Here is a 19,319-nt window from a genome sequence, read left to right as displayed (position 1 = left end):
CCTGAGCCAATCCCTAAAGGATGACAGGGATTTTTCTTGGCGGAGGGAACTTTATTACTTCATGATGAAGTCTGGGAATAAATATTGGAACTCTGACTTATTCTTTCCCATTTCAATTTTTTTTCTTATAGCATTCATTGCTATTTTCCACACTCAAATCCTCACACAGAGGGGTCAGGATAACGTGAGTACATTAAATCTAACAATCTCATGTCAATCACGCCCAACAGAACCACTAGGATTAGAATTTATTTATTATTACTATTTTTTAAATTTGTATTTATTTATTTTTGGCTGCGTTGGGTCTTCGTTGCTGCATGCAAGTTTTCTCTAGTTGTGGCTTGCGGGCTCTAGAGTGCAGGCTCAGTAGTTGTGGCATGTGGGCTCAGTAGTTGTGGCTCGCAGGCTCTAGAGCGCAGGCTCAGTAGTTGTGGCTCATGGGCTTAGTTGCTCCACAGCATGTGGGATCTTCCCGGACCAGGGCTCGAACCCATGTCCCCTGAGTTGGCAAGCAGATTCTTAGCCACTGCGCCACCAGGGAAGGCCAGAACCACTAGGATTAGAATTTAGAAGTGAGGAATTTATGAGGTATAGAAAGAGTCTTGGAGGTGGAACCACCAGTCCTGGCTTGAGTCCTGGCTCTTCTTCCTCCTTGAGTGACTTGCAGAAGGACAGAAACTCTTAATTTCTGCTGCCTCATCTCTACACCGTCGACGGAAATAATCCCATCATGTGTGCCTTGCAGGCTGCCATGGAAATTTAGATGAAAGTACATGAAAACGTGTTTTCACGTGTGACATGTTCTTCAAATATGAAGCGTCGTCCTCAAGAACGTCCAGCGTAGAAATGGACATACAACAAATACTTAATACTTTAAAAAAATATAAATTTGTTATTTTGGACTACTTGGAACTGCACAGAATTTTGCAAAGATAGAAGAGAGTATTCCCATATACCCCTCATCCAGTTTCAGTTTCCCCTCAGACGTTTTCATCTTACATACTGTGGTACATTTGTCAAAACTAAGAAACCAACATTGGCATCTTACTATGGACCAAACTCCAGATTTTATTTGGGTTTCCCCAGTGTTTCTACTGACGCCCTTTTTCTGTTGCAGGATCCCATCCAGGAGACCACAATGCATTTAGTTACCATGTCTCCTCTGATCTGTGACAGTGTCTCAGCCTCCCCTGGTTTTTTCGTAACCTTGACAGTTCTGAGCAGTACTGATCTGGTATTTTGTAGAATGTCCCCCAATATGGTTTAGTCGGGTGTGATTAGAGTGGGGTGATGGGTTTTTGGAAAGAATACAATGGAAGTGAAGTGTGCTGTGGTCACATCATATCGGGGGAACCTGGAATCCACACGTGGCCAGTGATGTTCATCTAGGTCACCTGGTTAAGGCGTTATCTGTCAGGCTTCTCCACTGGAAAGTTACTATTTTTTTTTCCTTTCCATACTTTATTCTTTGTGAGACAATGAGTCCACCCACCCTCCAGGGAGTGGGGGAGGGGATAAGTTCCGCCTCCTGAGTGGGGATGGCAGGGGGTGTCTATATATATTATTTAGAATCCTTCTGTAAGGAAACTTCATATTTTTTTAAACCATCAAATAACAAAAACAATACTGATTGATGCGAGCTTCCTTTTTCATTCCCTGCTTACTTAACCTCTGGTAAGAATGCTAAGCTTAGCCTTTCAGCCAATGGCAGAGAATGGGTGTAAGAATGAAGAGTCATTAAAGACCTAGAAATCCACAAACCAGAAATATACTTTCATGCTTAGAGTTAACTATGTTTGATTTAAGCCAGGTCTACCTCATCATCTCCCTGCATATAGTTGACAACTAAAAAATGTCGTTTGCCATCTGGTTCTACAAGAATGAAGTCACTGGCCCCGGCAGTCACTGACCTTCAGCACACCCTGAGAGGAGTTCAGGGCGGAGATCAGGAGTGAGGCACTCCGTGCTCTGGGAAAACTGGTAGAGCAGGCCTTCAGGTAGTCAGAGATTTTCAGGAGAAATTTTGTGTGAACCTGGATTCTTGCATCTTCCCATACTTAGAAAAGCACTAAAACCGTTAACTAAGATGTCTATTCCTTGTGACTAGCAGCAAACTTCTACGGAAACGTGCTTGGTTGTATGTACCCCCTTTGCCCAAATCACGTATACACTAACCTCCCCCCTTACCTCTTCAGAGCAGTTCCCCAGAGCTCTCTGAGAGGCTGTCTCCTGGTCTACATAGTCCTCAGAAGTCCCCAGATAAACCCGAAATGCACAGCTCTTCCATCGTGCGTTTTTATTTCGGTCGACATAGTGAATGTCCCTTTGACATTCCAAGTGGACATGTCCTCCTCATGACACATTAATGCCCTCGTAGGAGCAATTGCATCATGGGATCCATATTTTTCCCATCCTTCACCAGACATGGCAAGTATCCTATGTCTGTGCCTTCAAGGTAGAAGAGACAGCACTGTTCTTTATCCCTCCCTCCCAGGAGACAAAGCAAAACAGAACCGAAACCCAGAAACAGAACACCTGTCTTCTATCTGTTGGTCTCCCTCTCTGTGTGGCTCTCTTTCTGCCCCTCTCCTCCCCCTCCTTCTCCCTCCTCTGTCTCTGTTACTCTCTCCCTCTCTCCCCTTCCCAGCCTCTTTTCCTTCCTCTCCCTCTCTCCTCTCCCCAACTCTGCTGTTTATTACCCCCATCACCACTTCTAATGTCTACCTGTGGACATGGTTGATGTTGTACACTGCTCTTAATTCTATTTTTATTCTTATGTCTTCTGCTTCTTGTCACCTTGCCCATGCCCTTTTGCTTTTAACACACTGAGACACTGATCTTTCAGAGACATGGCTAGCAAAAAAGCTTCCTCTGTTCATCCACCCCGTCCCTCTAGTTGGCGACTCAACCAAGCACAGCATTTAAGAGACAATCTTTGGCCTTTTGACTCAATGCTAACTGCTGAAAATTAGTTCCCTTCTTTTCTCCTTCATCCCTGTTAGTAAAGACCTGGTGTTGCTGGCATATTGGTCACAAAATAGTAATATTTAAGCATGCACACATTCAATTTGTGATAGTTCTTAGTGGGGTCTCTCATGGGGGCCCATAAATAGCACTTTTCTTTCCCAGCTGCAATCTGAACAAACTGAGGGGGAAAAAGAGGCAGATGGAGACTAAAATATTATGATTATTACTGATAAAGGCTAAAGTGGAGGATGTGGCTTAGTGAGGGGCAAAGGGTCTGCTAATGGAGCCCAGAACTCAGCAGATTCACCCACCCTCTCTTCTCAGCAACGTGTTTGAGGGCAGGTCTTCCATGTGGGAGATTTACCCACAAGAGAGGAGCAGCCCTGACCACGCACACTGGCGGGTAGTTTCTCCCTGGAGACACCAGTTGCCCCAAGGGTTTGAATGAGTGGAGAGAGGCCGTGTACATTTCAGCTCGATTTCTCCTGAGGAAATCCAGGGAACTGGGGAAGACGCATTTCCCCTCTGCTGTTTCACAATGGCTGTAATATGAAATTATTTACTTTAGAAAAATCAGTGTTTGTTAACCCCTCTTAGTATTATAATACCAAATTCAGCATTTAAGTTTGGCTTTCTTCTGTTAGACTGTTGTATTAGTATATTCAATCCTTGCAATGCATCTTATTTTGGTGAAGGAGGGTGGGATTTAAGATTTTTAAAATACTGTAGTACAAATCTTTGTGAATTCTCTCAGAAGTTATGACACTGGTGGAAAATATTATTATCTACATATACACAAAATTTTTATCTGTTTCTATGGAGATTGTTATATTCCTCTTTCTACATATTCTGGGAAAATTTTTAAAAATCAGAAAACATAGCTGTAACACTGAAAAAGCCTGAGATGACTTTTGATACTAGAAGAAAAAAGAAGCATAATTTGAAAGTAGCAAAAGCATAACACTGATTCAGTATTAAACATAATTATGCACTGCTTTAAAATGCATACTGGGTCATGTAGCAAAAATATATATATTATGGACATTTCCCATTTCAATGGTTTAATGTGAAGTGTTTGCTGTGTTAAATGTGATTTAACACTTCACATTTTTTTCTTCTTATGAATAAGTTATTGATTTAAAATTATGCTGCTTTAATTCATAAAAGAATAACATAGAGAAATTATATGGCAGTTTATATTTCCAAAGTAATTCCCAAACTTTAAATGAATAATGCAGACAGCACCTCTGGAAGCAGGTCACAGACTGTATGCATCTTATTTCTATGAGAACTCCTGGGGAATACAGTCATACAAATCACTATGTTTAGAAACTGTACATAACGAGACATATGCAATTTCTACAGGGAAGAGCGGTCTTGAGTCTATCAAACACATCCTATCCTATCCTATTTCTATCCTAGAAAATGAAATAGGCAACCTTAAACAGGATGTTAGGATAGCTATGGTAAATGTATGTATATACAAACGGAAGAATAAGCATCCTAAAAGCAATCCATGATCTCATCCAGGACTACTTGAAATGGAAACCAGGAAATCTGAAAGGTCACTTGTCCCATGAGATTTTTTTTTTTTCCCTACAAATAAGATGGACACCATAGCAATACCTCGTTAAATCTGTTTTAAGAAGGCATTCATGAAGGGAAGGGGTAGTTTAGGAAGGAAGGAAATGGCAAAGAGGAAGAACTTACCATGGTCTCTACTTATTTTAACCGTTTGCTGTTTCTGTGCTGAAAAATCTGATTATAGTTTTTTAGCTAGTGGAACATTTCTTGGCGTATCTCCCAGCATCTGTTGAGGAACAAATGATCCATTCTGATAATAAACTGATAAACTCCCCAGCCAGGAACAGTTAAGGAAAATCTCTCTTCCTTGGCTCTATATGGAGTCTCTCCTTTCATTATCCACTAGTTCTCTTTTGCATCTTACATCTCCCTGCATCTCTGTCTTGCTGGTCTGTCTTTGAGGTGTACCTCCTTGTATCAGGCCATTTATAATGCTTAGAATTTCAGTCTCCTTGAATTTCTCAAAGTTAAGACTTTAAGGGGAGACATTTTATCAACTATATTCATAGCTATTCCTGTTTCTATTGCCAAGTTGTAAGGAGGGTCCATCTCCTCTAATAGATGCTATAGATGAGGAGTGCCTACTGCAGCCACCAATTGCTGGAGAATGAATTCTCCCTTGACATCGGTCTGCCCTCTCTCTTCTCTGCTCTGCTTAGTGTCTGTGCTCTAATCCACTTAACTGTGGTGCTAGCTCTTGGACTTCAAGAGAACAGTTAGTTTGAATAGTCTAGCAGGTATTTATTTATTGCTAATCACGGATTTAAACAGCTAAGGGTTACTGGTCTCACCTAAGAGAAGTCTGAGAATAATGTAGCGGCCTAAGGAAGATACCATGGATTCAGACTCACCATTTTACTCCATCATTCTTAGTATGTGGGCTTTGTCCTCATGCTTTTCACCTCATGGCTGAAAGGTGCCTGCTGTGCTACAAAGTGTACCACATCCATTTTCTAAGGTTGAAGAAAGAGGATGTGGATGTGATGGGACCAGCATGCTTCCACTTTCCTCTCATTGGCTAGCACTGTCACATGCCCCTCAAATTTCAAGACCAGCTGGGAAATGGAGATTTTAGCTTTCACTGCTTCGATTGGAGAGAAAGGTATGGAAGAAGAGGGTTGGGAAAGGACACTGTATCAGCCAAACTATAGTGATTGCCACATATGTGAACTGAAGAAGCCCCTTTTCAACCAATCCCCGATGGTCAGCAGTGATTGATTCCATGGTGTTTCCTATATTTCCCTATCATACTCCTTCCCTAATTTCACATAGCCCACTTTCTCTGTTTAAAAGTTAAATACCCACTCTGTAGGCCGCACTAGAACAGGAAAATAATCACAATAATATTGATTTGTTGATGAATTCCCTCAGTTAATGTTCAAATTATTGAGTATCTATCTTCTATTGCCAAGCACTGGGATACAATGTTGACTAATGTGTTTTTTTTTAATCATTGAGCAAATGTCTTATCTGTACAGTGCTTTATCAATTAGAAATGCTTTCAGATACCAAAAAGCAGAAAATTTAAATAACAATGACTTAAATCTACTTACAGTCTATAATTTACTTCTAAAAAATTCAAAAGGAGGTGAGTAGCTCCACAACCTTAGGGTGCTAGGATTTATTTCTGTGATTTTCCTCATAGTTACAAAAAGGCTGCCACAACGCTAAGCATTTTATTTTTCAATAATGTGTCCAAAAGGCGGCCAAGATGGTGAGAGAACTGTTCTCTCATGCCTCCTTCTTTAATCAGAGAATACAGTCTTCCCTAGACAACTCTTCAGCTGATCCATTGTCTAGAACAGGGTCTTGTGGCCACCAAAAGTATCTAGTGAATAAGAAAGAGGGATTGGGAATTAATATTTGGTAGCTAACCAAGAGTGCATTGCTTTATAGCTTTCCACATATTTTTACATTCATGATCTCATCTTATGACTTAATGGGACTACCATCTAAACATGCTAGAAACTCAAACCTGGAATAAGAGGTGTAAGCAGCATTTGCTATGTGAGAACTTCTGGCTGGGAAGTAATTTAAAGATCCTTTTGAAGGTGCAAATTTAATGCAAGGGTTTAAAAAAATAGTATAATGCATTTTGCCTATGAAGTATGCATACAAGAACTCAAGGAGTAACTCAGATGACTCGGTAGTTTGGGAAGATAATTACATGGTGGAATGAAATGAGAGATCAGGATACATGGATTCAAGGCTCAGCTCTGGGTAAGACACTGGAAGGATTTTGAGCCTCTGCTTCCTCATCTGTAAAATTATATACTTGAACAAAATTAGATGACCCTAAACTTCTTCTCAAATATAACAGTATCTATATAATCATGATGCTAGAAGTCATGAGGTAGAATCATCTATTTCCAACCTCTTTTTACAAATGAGAGAACTTAGGCCCAGAAAGGGCACCACTTGTCCAAATTCACTCCTCTAAGTCAGAAATTTGAGTCCCAGTATGTAATACACTATGCTTTCATGAGTGATTGATACTGCTTCCCGATAGATTAACAAAGAAAACAACCAGCATCCTCCTCTATCTTCATCTTCATCTTAGGCAGAATCTCTTCAATAGCATTTACTCTGTTTAATAGAATGCAGATAATGAGATTTTTTTTGAAGTCCACCTTTTAGCTGTAAGGTCTCAGACAAATTACTTAACCTCTCTGTAAAGTAATAATTGTCCTCCTTCATATTTTTCCACTTTTATTTTGAGGACTAGATAAAATAGTCTATTAAGAAGACTTAGTGTAGGGACTGAGACACAGCCAGGACTTAATCTCAGCCAGCCATCTCGGTGCTTCAAACTCCAAATTGAGAAAGTGTCCTAGACCAATATCCACAGTGGGTGTGTGGAGGGTGAGTCCAAATCTCACTCTCATTATTTTGTCTTTATGGAGTCATACCTTCTACCTATACATGATACAGATCTGAAGGCTCTGTGTAATAACTAGGTCATGATACATAACAGAAAGTGAGGCCAAACATTATTACACAGTCACTGAACTCATTAACCAGTGACTTGTACAAGACAAATAAAAATAACTTAAATCAGAGCATTTGATCGGGGATTCTGATCACGGATGGGATGCAGGGAAACAGGGAACCATCTGACATTTTATTGACACAGGTTTTCTCAATCTCAGAACTACCGATATTTGGGGCTGGATAATTCCGGGGGTCTGTCCTGTGCCTTGTAGGCTACAAAGTGTACCTTTGTACACTTTGTAGCAGCATCCCTGACCTCTGCCCACCAGATGCTAGTTCATGATAATCAAAAATATCTCCAGACCTTGCCTAATATCCCCTGAGAGGGATCATACTCTCCCTTCTTCTCTCCCTTGAGAACCACCGTGAGAAAGCTTGATACTACTGTGCATTTTTTTCTTTTTCTGGGAGGCTTATCAGTTTCACCATTTTTTTTTTTTTTTTTTTTTTTTTTTTGTGGTATGCGGGCCTCCCTTTTTTTTTTTTTTTTTGCGGTACGCTGGCCTCTCACTGCCGTGGCCTCTCCGGTTGCGGAGCCTGACGCGCAGGCGCAGCGGCCATGGCTCACGGTACCAGCCGCTGCGCGGCACGTGGCATCTTCCCGGACCGGGGCACGAACCTGCGTCCCCTGCATTGGCAGGCGGACTCTCAACCACTGCGCCACCAGGGAAGCCCTCACCATATTCTTAAAAAGGTCTATGACCTCATAAAGGGTTGGAACTAATTACACAAAGCCTTTCAAAATAATAATGAAAGAACGCACATCTCCAGCTGTGATTTAAAAAAAAAAGTACTCCACCATGGCTAATTAAAAGGGTACAATTTGAAAATTTACTATGAAATATATTCCTACCCAGTTATTAACTTTCAACTGCTTTGAAAAAGCACAAACTGTACTGAGGAAGTAGCTACTTCACAAACTGCTATTCCCAGATGGCAGGATTCTTAAAATACCGTCTTCAGCAGAGACCCAGTCTACTGAATGTAGCTCTAAACTTCCAGAGAGGTTAGCGCTAATGACAAGAAAAAAAAAAAAAAAAAATAGACCTTAAGTCCAGAGGGGAAATCAGAATCCGTGTTTCTCAGTAAAGAAATTCAACGGCGGTATTGACTGCAAGATTGATTGGAAGGAGGGATGGAAGAGAAAGGGGGGAGGGGAAGAGAGAGGAGAGGGAGAGAGCGAGAGAAAGAGACAGAGAGAGAAAGAAGAGAGAGCGGGACAGACAGGGAGAAATGCTTTGAGAGAGGTTCCCGAAGAGGATGTTTCTTGGGGGAGGCTCGCTGTCATCTCCCCCTGCTTTCTCCCTGGCTTGGCTGGAAAGGCGGCTGCCTGACGGAATCCCTGAGCCTCGGGCTCTCCGCTCTCGCCTCTCATTCCCACGCCCACACTGGCCTTGTTCACCCCCTTCCAAAGTGACCACGTGCCAAGAGCCCCTGAAAGCTCAAAAGGGTCACTGCGCCCAGTCTCTAAGGCGCTCCTTTCCATCTCCGACTCCTAAAGGCGGTCGGAAACCGGAGCTTAAACCCCAAATACCAGACCCCCGAAAAGCGAACAGGGAGCGTGTTTCATCTTCCAGGCCCCTGGAGAGCACCCGAGAGGACAAGCAACTTTCGCCCCTACTTCTCGGTCTCTCTGCCTCCGCCACTCTCGCGTTGGAAGGAGTCGCGGGGCCAGGAGGGCGGGAGCGGGCTCGGGTCTGGAGGAGCCCAGACAGCCGCCCGGGGGGTGGGAGGAGACCCCGGCGCTCGGCGGCCGCGCCCCCCGCCCCGCCCCGCCCCGCGTGCCGGGAGGGTCCCCGCCTCGCAGCGCCGCGCCCTCGCCGCGTCCGCTCCGGGTCCCGGCGGGCGCGAGGGGAGGGGACAGGAGAGAGAGGAGGGCCGGGCGGCGGGCGGGGAGGAGGCGCTGCGTGCCTCGCCTGCCAAAGGCAGATCCGCCCCTCCGCCCGCGAGCCACGGCGCCCCGCGCGCGGCCACAGCGCTCCGCCCGAGCCGCCGTCGGAGAGCCGCGGGGAGCGGGGCTGCACGGGCGGCGGCGCCGCGCGTCCTCCCGGAGCCCTCCGCCTGCTGCCGGCCCCTGCTCTCCCTCCCGCGTCGGGCCCGGGGACTCCGCGGCTGTTAGGGACTGCGGCGAAGAGGGAAGGACTGTCTTGCGTGCCGTGGATGCTCCGCCCGGGAGAGACAGCAAGTTGTGAGTGCGGGAGAGAAGGTGGCCGCCGCCCGCCAGCCTGTGAGTCCCGCGCGCGGCTGCCCCGGGGCGCGGGCTCCGCTCCTTTCTCTCCGGACGACGGAGTTGGGCTGCTCCCGGGCTCCGGACTTCCCGAGCTGGGCTGCCGGCCGGCTGTCCCTGCCCGCCGCGTCCGCTGCTGGCGTCTGCCTCCGGGGGGTGCTGCCTGCCCATCCTCATCCGCTCGCTCCGCGCGGGGCCGGCTGGAAAACGCCCCTCTCCCGCTTTGGGGGTTGAGGGATCCTTGTGTGTCTTTGGGGTGGGGTGGGGGAGGCCTTTGCCGGGGGCTGGCTAAACCCGGGGCGCCTTACCCCAGCGCGAGGTGAGGGCGGTCTCCACCCCACCTCTCCGTGCCACGCGTCTTCCCCAGCCTCAGGGCCCAGCAGACCAACTTCAGCCGCTAATGTTCATGCTGACCGCAGGTGACAAGATTAAAAAAAAAAAAAAAAAAGTAGCCGGAGCTCCCCTGGAGTGACACACTGGGGTGGAAATGGGGTGGTGTGTGGGAAGGAAAGGGCAGGGGCGAAGGTTGGGAAAGGAGGGGGGTGGGTGACATTAAGCTGGAGTTAAGAGTCCAGGGGATGGAACTGGGGTGCGTGGCTCTGGGCTTCTCTGCATTCTCTCTGAAAAGTGTGGGAAGTGGTTCTGGAACTCTTTTTGAGAGGGAGGGGGGTTTGGAAGTGAATGCACGTGGAATCACTAGAATGACTGGGGTTCGATATAGAGTCCTGGCAGGTACGGATTCTTTTCCAGATTAGACACTGACACTCATTCAGCAGCAGAGATTGTTCCAATAATTTAATTGGAGGCCGTGAATCAAATTGCAGGTATGAAAATAAGTCGTACACAGGCTTTCTTTCGTTGACACTAGAAGATAGTTGAGATTGCAGGCATTCACAAACGCTACTGAATGAGGACTGGGGGTGCGTAATAGTCCCATCCATTCTGTATGCCTGGGCCGTCTATAATTGTGAAAGTGATGCTAATTATTTTGTTCGGGCTCGTGCAGAGTGTTAATGGACCTAAAGGGACACAGAGAAGTTGCGACAAGTTATGAGCATGAACTTGCAAGCCAGCTGAACAAACCACAGTGTGGTTCATTTTATTATAACATTCGGAATTACGTTTACTGCCGGTAAATATGCTACATTACTTGTAATGTGAGCATATGAAATGAATTCACTGGCTTGGCAAGTAGAAGTCATGCATTTCTTTAAGTGCATGAGTTAATTTGGGGACATTTATAGGAGAAGAAGACATGAAAAAGGTTTGAGCCAGTCTGACAACATTTGAATTACGGAGACGTTTATAGAGAGAAGGAATTCTTCTCACTTTCGAAGTATGGAGGCATCTTTGACTGTTTATTAATTGAAAGTTGTAGACCAACTGAATCGGTGTTAATCGCGTCTCTAAAAACATTTAACTTTTAATATTTCTTATGGTTTTCCCAGGGACCATCTTCCTTACTGCACAGGATGGGAAGTTGATGCCCAGTAAGACTGAAGATCCGGTCTGTTCATAGACGCTCCCCCATCACAGAACTGTGGATTACCTGTGGGTCCCCGGTGGATTCGCACCTTCACTCCCTCCTGCAGACCCAGAACGGTTACTTTGGGTCCTCTTTGCCCTGTCTGGTGAAAGATGGCATCCAGTCTGACTTGCACCGGGGTCATCTGGGCTTTGCTCTCGTTTCTTTGTGCTGCCACCTCCTGCGTGGGGTTCTTCATGCCTTACTGGCTCTGGGGATCTCAGCTGGGCAAGCCCGTGTCCTTCGGTACTTTCCGGAGGTGCTCGTATCCCGTGCACGATGAGAGTCGGCAGATGATGGTGATGGTGGAGGAGTGTGGCCGCTACGCCTCCTTCCAGGGCATCCCCAGCGCAGAATGGAGGATTTCTACCATCGTGACAGGCCTGGGCTGTGGCCTCCTCCTCCTGGTGGCGCTCACCGCCCTCATGGGCTGCTGTGTGTCGGAGCTCATCTCCCGGACAGTGGGAAGAGTGGCTGGAGGAATTCAGTTTCTGGGCGGTAAGTGACTTCGCTAAATTTATTACATTGTTTACTGGAACCCCAAAGCAATGTTGAAAGTTGTGTTCCAGTTATCTACTGAGATTATGGTAATTGACCCTTGGAACGCTCTGGGGACATAGGCTCTGGGGACAGATTGCCAAAGTCAAAGATGCTTTACAACTTCAAGAGCTCTTAATTTCTGTACATCCTTAAACATGTACATCATTGGCCTGCTCAGTACCACGTCTGTGAGGCAGTAGTGTCTAGGTTGTTTATAATGTAGTCCAGGAGACAGTTTGGATTTTATAGCTGCTGGCTCTTTGTGATCAACAACAATTAACACTATCTGTGTCTTTCTGGAATCCTCAGGTCTTAAGAGATGAAAACTTCATAGGAAATTAGAAAAGGTTTTTGATTCAACATTGTCATCATAAGCCTTTAATCCTTTTTGGTGCATGTAAAATTGAGCCCTGCCCCATCTTAAACTATATTTCTAAATAAATGATTACTGTTTTAAATGAGAGATCAGTTTTACATTAACAACTATGCATTTAACTATGCCACAATGATAGGCTTAATTACCTTGGTAGGGCTGAACTTCTCCCGGTGCTTTTGCTGTGAAGGAGAAAAAAAAAAAAAAAGAGTATGTAGCAAGTGATGTGTGTTTGTTTCAAAGGGACTGGCCAATCTCACTAACGCTAGAAAAGGTTTGATTTTTACTTGGGTTGCCTCCAACAAGTATTGCTTCAATATCTCTGGTCATATGGTTTTAATTATACTTCATGTATTTTCTGCTGTGCCTTTCACCTCCATTTTTCAACCTGACAGGCTGAACTTGTGTGATTTATAATCTGCCTTGGTGAAATAGGACAACCTCTGTAGATAGTACAGAGTTCAAGAAAACAGGAAGCCAGGAAAACGTATAAAATGTATTGGTAACTTCATTACAAAGTAAAAGTCTGTTGCTCTTTCGTTGGGTGTTTTCTCAGGGTCTTCACTGAAAAATGCAGGAGAAGAAAAAACGTTAAAAATGGAGAGTTCTGGAGTAGAGTCTATGTTGGAGAAACCCCAACAGATGATTTCAGATGATTTAATATAAAACCTTCAAGTAACGTTTTGAGTCAGAAAATTCTTGTGCTGAAAATTCAAGTGGCTGAAACTTTTGCGTTTCTGAGTCAGAGATACGTTGTTTGCAGTTCTTGATTTCCTTACCAGATGTAACTTTGTTCTCATCTGTTTTTTTCCCACTGGTTTTGCATCCCACTCTGCCCTAGGAGGCAAGCGGGGGCAGACTTACTATCCTTCCTTCCTCTACCGCTTCAGTGTTCAGCATTCAGCACAAGTCTTGCGTGTGATGTGTGGATTCCTACAGAAAGACAGTACAGTAAAGCTATTAGGCAGTATAATGAGGTTTTTGTAGAGAGTGGAAATACAAACCCAGAGTTAAAAACTTGTTGATACCACAGATTTGAAGAATAGGACTAATGCCAGGAATATTTTAAAGGTTTTTTTTCTTTAAGAATAAACTTGATTTGCTGTTTGTGTTTCACTTGGCTCAGGAAAAATGCTGGGGCGGTTTCTTTGTCTCCTCTTCTGGTAAATATTCCTTTTCCTTTTCTTCTTCATTTTAGGGCAGGGACTACTGTTATTTCTGGCAGAACAGGAAAGTGCTTACAAAGAGAAATCAGTGTTTATTGATTACCTTTAAACGTATAATGAAGGAAGGCAACAGGAAGTAAATCTGAGACTGGTGAGATTTATAGATTTGAGGGAATTATAAAGAGCTAAATGTTCTACTTTACATAAAACTCAAGGGGAAAGGCCATTAGGGAAGTTATGTATACATTTTAAAGGACTGTTTTTTCCTTAGTATATGCTTTTCATGAACTCTGGTGTGGTAAGAGTTACTGACATTGAGCTGAGGATATAGGTTATTATTAGCATTTCTCAAATCCTGGCAGAAAATAATTCTGAATGTAAAACCTAAGAGGGCTTTTCTGATTTGAACCTTTTGAGGGCCCGAGTAAGTAAATACATCCCTTTACCCAAGATAGTAGTCATTTTAGAATTAAAAAATAACTTGAATTACAGAAAAGGTTTTGAAAAATCTGCCATTAAACATTACCATTTAGTGATAGACCAGTTGACCAAAAAAATGCTTCGGAAAGAATTACTCCTGTTGTTCATTTCATAATTGTTTGAGTTTTTATTCATACAAAAAAAGTGCAGGGGACACGGGTTCGTGCCCCGGTCCGGGAGGATCCCACATGCCGTGGAGCGGCTGGGCCCGTGAGCCGTGGCCGCTGAGCCTGCGCGTCCGGAGCCTGTGCTCCGCAACGGGAGAGGCCACAGCAGTGAGAGGCCCGCGTACCGCAAAAAAAAAAGTGGTAAATAATTTTATTTTATGAAAGTTTTCATAAAATGGGTGGGTTTCGTAAAGACTGCAAAATACCAAACCACTGGGTTCTATGAATTCCATCAATGGCCATGCTTCCGAAATACAGTCAAAGTGCAGGGCACTCTGCTATAAGGCGGATTCACCCAGAAAGGTTATGTTTAGCTAAAGTTAGGATTGCTCCAGAACAACAGGAAACAGGATGATGGCAAAGTACAGAGGCATCCTGCTTAAACATGCCTGCTGTGTCTGGAGTTTGCACATATGGTGTAACATCAGGCAGTAAAACCCCTGCAGTACTTTGGAACTAGTTAAAGGACAAAGTGTCAACCTTCATTTTGAATTGTCTTGCTATGGTTGGTTAGAGGTTAAAATGTCACCTGTAAACGGGTGGAACAGCACAAAGTGGGACTGTTGTCCATGGACATTTACTACCTATAAAAGAAATACTTCAAGGAATCAATGATTTCTGCCTTTCTTGTGGTAACTTGAGCATAAACTTTAATTGCCACCATCTCCATCTTATATTTTAAGTCAAGTCTTGGTCATAATTTTTAAAAACCAGCCTGCGTTGAGTTTTACCCTCAATTGAATTTTTAAAAGGCATGTAGAAAGCCTTTGAGAAATATCACGTGTAATAAAAATGTTAACATGCAGAGAGTATGATAATGGTGTTATGAAAAAATAGAGGTTATAATGTTGTTTTTGTTTGTGGAACACAAAATCATGTGCTTTCAAATACTGTTGTAGTCATTAAGTACTTTAACAGAATTTTTGAAACTTCATACCAAACTTGTGACGTACGTGTTAGTAAAATATCTTAGTTGCGTGCTCTGTAAGTGAAGCATGTAAGAACACTGTAAAGACGTAGTAAGGCTATCTTAAGTTCTCCTCACTGGTGCTGGCAATTGTCAGGGTCTGAATTTGTAGATTTCATCTTTGGAAACTGCTGGTGCTCTAACGAGGGGGGTATGGAAAAGAGTCCCAAATTGGTATTATTCCACATTTAGTTTGGATGTGAGTCACATATATGTATAAAATGAGTGTAGACTACTAATCAGTAGCAAACAACTACCTTCCCAGTGTAGACACTGCTCTGTCCTGAGAAGCCAGGGGAGACCATCTCCTCAACTAATTGATGGTTAAGTGCTGCTCAAGACGGTAACGATGGCCAAGTGTTTCTTAGAGCATCCCTGTCTCTGTGCTGAAAGCATCATTGCCTCTGCAGGCCCCTCCCTGTAGGGCTCCACCTGGGCTGTCTTTCATCCCTTTGGATGAGGGCCTGGGACTTCTCCTCCCCTTGCTCCACTTTGAACCTGACCTGACATATGGTGTGTCCCATTGTACTTTCCTTCATATCCAGGCTCTGTCAAGTGACAGCTGAGGAATAAGATAAATACGTGTTGGTGTATTAATGGGCATGGTGGCTTTTTAGTGACAATGTCTTAACTGAAAGAAGTTGCTCTAATTTTAAGAAATCGAGGCATTTCTTGGGCCAGTTGGGGGAGCAGGCAGAGCTCTTTTTGTTCCTCTTTAAATTGTGCCTCATAGATCACAAACTACTCCTGTTTTCCTTCAGCTCCCTCCAACCTTACAATGTAAAGTCCAGGCAAGCGGCCTTGAGTTCTGAGCCAGTGGTTCTCAAACTTTAGCATACATCGGAGTCACCCTCAGGACTTTTTAAAACAGATTTTTGGAGCCCACCCAGGGCGGCTGGCTCCCTGATTAGTAGGTTTTGGGGGGTTGGCCAGGGGAGTTGATAATGTGCATTTCTAACAAGTTCCCAGATGATGCTGGTTCTGAGACCACCGCCTTGAGAACCCTGCTCTAAGTTAATCATTTTGTATTTTTTAAGATGTGACTTCTGGTAGATGGCTTACATTCAGAATTTAGTTAATGTTTAGTTTTTATCATGACCTTATTTACACCTCTCTGACTGGACTGTAAAAAGACCCCATCTCTGTAGTTTGGTATTGACTGAACACATCGATCTATCCTGGTTTTTGTCACAGAAAATTATCCTGGAATTCTCTCTCTTAATACATATTATATACACATCATAATGATCATGTATATATTATATATGTATTCTTTTACTTATCATTGCCCTGTACCAGAAACAAGATTTGACAGATGGAGAACTCAAAGTAAGACCTTAGTACATCCTCTGTAGTTCTCAGGCAGTGGGTTTGTGGTAAGGAATCGGCTAACTGAACGACATAAAGATCTTACTGCAGATCACAGAGATGGGCCAAGACAGTTCTTGGTCTGAACCCCCTAAAGCCACGCGTATCCTGGAAAAGCCCGAATGCTTAGGCCAGGAGGGCACTCAGGAACCAGCCACTCTGAGCTTCTGCTCCGAAGCAGGATGGTGCTTAAATCAGCTTTGACTAAGAAGTCATGGTCTTAAGCATCTCTGGGGAAGAAGATGATGCTGGCTGACAGTACTTTCTAGAACCACAGTCCACGTCTTCCATCACACTCAGACATCCCGGGCACACTGATACGACAGAGAGCAGGCTTGAGATGGAGACCTAAACAGTGCAAGGGTGTGAGTGGGGCTTGGCAGCCGGGAAGAAGGGAAAGGGAGATGCGGTGTGGACAGCGCAAACGAACAGCACAGATAGCATCTATTCCGAGCTCGGGATTTGTTAAAGGCAGGGATGTTGATGAATTAACTGGTCTTTTATAAGATCTAAAACGCTGAGTTTTATGTGTTTACATCTAATAATGTTCTAAAATTAAATTTCCAAGTAGTCATTGTCACCAGTTTTATCTATTTATTTTTTTTTTTAACATACTTCCCCACCACCCCAGAAGAACTTGTTTTTTGTCGTACTTTGGAAAGTGTTTCATTGTTCCCAGACTTTTCCGTGAAGCTTCCAAGTTCTCCACATCAGTAACTGACATCAGAATTCAGTGCAATATTCTTTTAGTTCTCTAGCGGGCCTGAAAGTTCCCTGACGGTTTATTCCACTGGAGGATCCAAAGCCCTGCCCCGGAGTGTGTGATTTGGTAGGTCTGGGGGCCGCCCAGGGGAAGAACTTTTAACAGACTCTCCAGCAGTTCTAGACATAGATGGTCCATGGATCACATTTTGAGAAACATGAACAATTTTATTCACTCAAAACCTTATATGTTGTTGGTGTGGGAGCACAGACTCTGTAAAGCTAAGTCTGGATTATCAGTCTCTTTCCGTGATAGTTGTTGTTTGGGGGATGATGTGATATAAGCAGCAGATGTCAGAATTAGTGTACGAACAGAGCAGTTTATAACCGTGTTTTCCTTCATATTAGTGGCCTTAGATGTTACTGGGATGGTCCGGCCTGTGTATACGCCCAGAAAGGGGAAGAACCAAATCTTTTCCGTGCTTCACGTAGATGAAGATGCTATTTCTGCCTATGACTCCAATTGCAAATTACAGACCTGCTCTCATTGCCAGTGCTGTGTTTTGTGTCATTCACCCTATATCAGTGAGCTGTGGCTGGTTCCTCTTCAGGTAGAGTGTGCCCAAATCCTTGGCTTCTTTTCTGCCAAGTATACTCAGTTTTTTCTTTTTTTCTGTTATTAGCTTTGACTTCCAAGATTGTATCACTGAAGTAAAACATAATAATGATACTAAATCTTAAAAATGGAGGAGCAAGGAGTTGTCCATTGAACTTGGGCATATCATATTAGCAGCTCTGACAGCGGCCACGGCCCACGGGCCCAGCCGCCCCGCAGCATGTGGGATCCTCCCGGACCGGGGCACGAACCCGTGTCCCCTGCATCGGCAGGCGGACTCTCAACCACTGCGCCACCAGGGAAGCCCTAGTTTTTTTTTTTTTTTTTTTTTTGGACAGGGTTCAAATCTTCATTTAATTTATGTGGAGTAGAGTCTTTCTAAGAGAATCATTTGATTTTTTTTTTCCCCTTTTAAAAAAAATTATTTATTTTTAATTGAAGTATAGTTGATTTACAATGTTGTGTTAGTTTCTGGTATACAGCAAGGTGACTCAGTTTTATATATATACATCCTTTTTCATCTTATTTTCCATAATGGTTGATTACAGGATGTTGAATATAGTTCCCTGTGCTATACAGTAGGACCTTGTTGTTTATCCATCCTGTATACAGTTTGCATCTGCTAATCCCAAACTTCCAGTCCTTCCCTCCCTCACCCTCTTCCCCGCCCCCTGCCTTGGCAACCACAAGTCTTTTCTCTATGTCTGTGAGTCAGTTTCCGTTTCATAGGTAGTTTCATTTGTGCCATATTTTAGGGGAATCATTTGATTTTTAACCTTCTTCCCTTTGCTGCCACCATCTAACACAGCTGTAGCCTGATCCTTCTGAGGCCAGGGTCCGTCTGGACTGGTTAGCTTCACTAAAACATAGATTGCAGACTGGTTCGTTGCCTTGTAAAAAACGTATTTTCAGTTACAAGGAAAACCGACTGAGGCATGTGAATTCACAACCAATTCTAAAAGAAAAACTTTAAACGCACACTCAAGAGAGCTTTACCTCATTCTGTATAGGTAGCATCAGGAAATGCATCCAGTTTGCTCTCCGAACAAACTCATCACTGTTACACTGTCGGTACTTGAGCTCTGCAGCTACCTCCAGCTTGGCAAGGGTGTCTTATTGTGTGTGTTACTTACAGTCAGAAAGAATAACAGCATTAAGTTCAAAACTTTTATTCCTGGAGGTCATTAAAATTCATCTTTTTGTTTTCATGAGGCATCACCCTCAAGTGTGTTCTGGGGAGGACTGGTTCCTGAGGGAGTACCAGTAGGTGTTGAAAAAGCAGAATCGTTTTGGGAACAAGTAGATTGGAGAAACACTTGGTTATGGAAAGTTAATAAATTTCATTACAGCAGAACTTCACAGGGCCTGGAGTATGTTAATGCTTATACCAATCTCCTGGGGGCATGGGGAAGGTATGGTATTAAGTGTAGTATTAAGTGTAGTGTTAAGTGTTTCCCTAACTAATTTGAAACTGGCTCCCTGAAGGGACCAGTGATCCTTGGAACATATTCAGTTCTCATTTCTTTCACCCCAGTGAGGCAGGTAATTTGTTCTCTCTCTCCTTTTTTTTTTTTAAACAGCTGTGAACGCTGAATTTTAGAGAGCGACACCCAGAGTTATCCCGTTAGTTACTTGTTGAGCTGTGA

The 19,319-nt window shown here is 43.8% G+C and overlaps 1 protein-coding gene across 4 annotated transcripts in view; it reads left to right on the top strand.

The window, feature by feature from the left end:
* The first annotated feature begins 9,500 nt into the window (after positions 1-9,500).
* The window catches only part of LHFPL6 (LHFPL tetraspan subfamily member 6), a 244,433-nt gene continuing 234,614 nt past the window's right edge, over positions 9,501-19,319 (top strand). The window contains exons 1-2 of one of the 4 annotated variants that reach the window (XR_002892014.3): positions 9,501-9,769; positions 11,218-11,792. Coding sequence is in view for 3 of the 4 variants with exons in the window: in XM_024125917.3 (XP_023981685.1) it covers positions 11,408-11,792 (385 nt within the window). In the remaining variant the exon portion in view is untranslated. Of the gene's footprint in view, positions 9,770-10,169; positions 10,189-11,217; positions 11,793-19,319 lie in introns of those variants that run through there. The other 3 variants (XM_024125917.3, XM_024125916.3, XM_007117025.4) reach the window with 3 other exon arrangements.

Source organism: Physeter macrocephalus, chromosome 13, assembly GCF_002837175.3.
Source record: "Physeter macrocephalus isolate SW-GA chromosome 13, ASM283717v5, whole genome shotgun sequence".
NCBI lineage: Eukaryota > Metazoa > Chordata > Mammalia > Artiodactyla > Physeteridae > Physeter > Physeter macrocephalus.
Note: the sequence above shows the minus strand (reverse complement) of the source record. Positions and strands in the feature narration are given on the sequence as shown.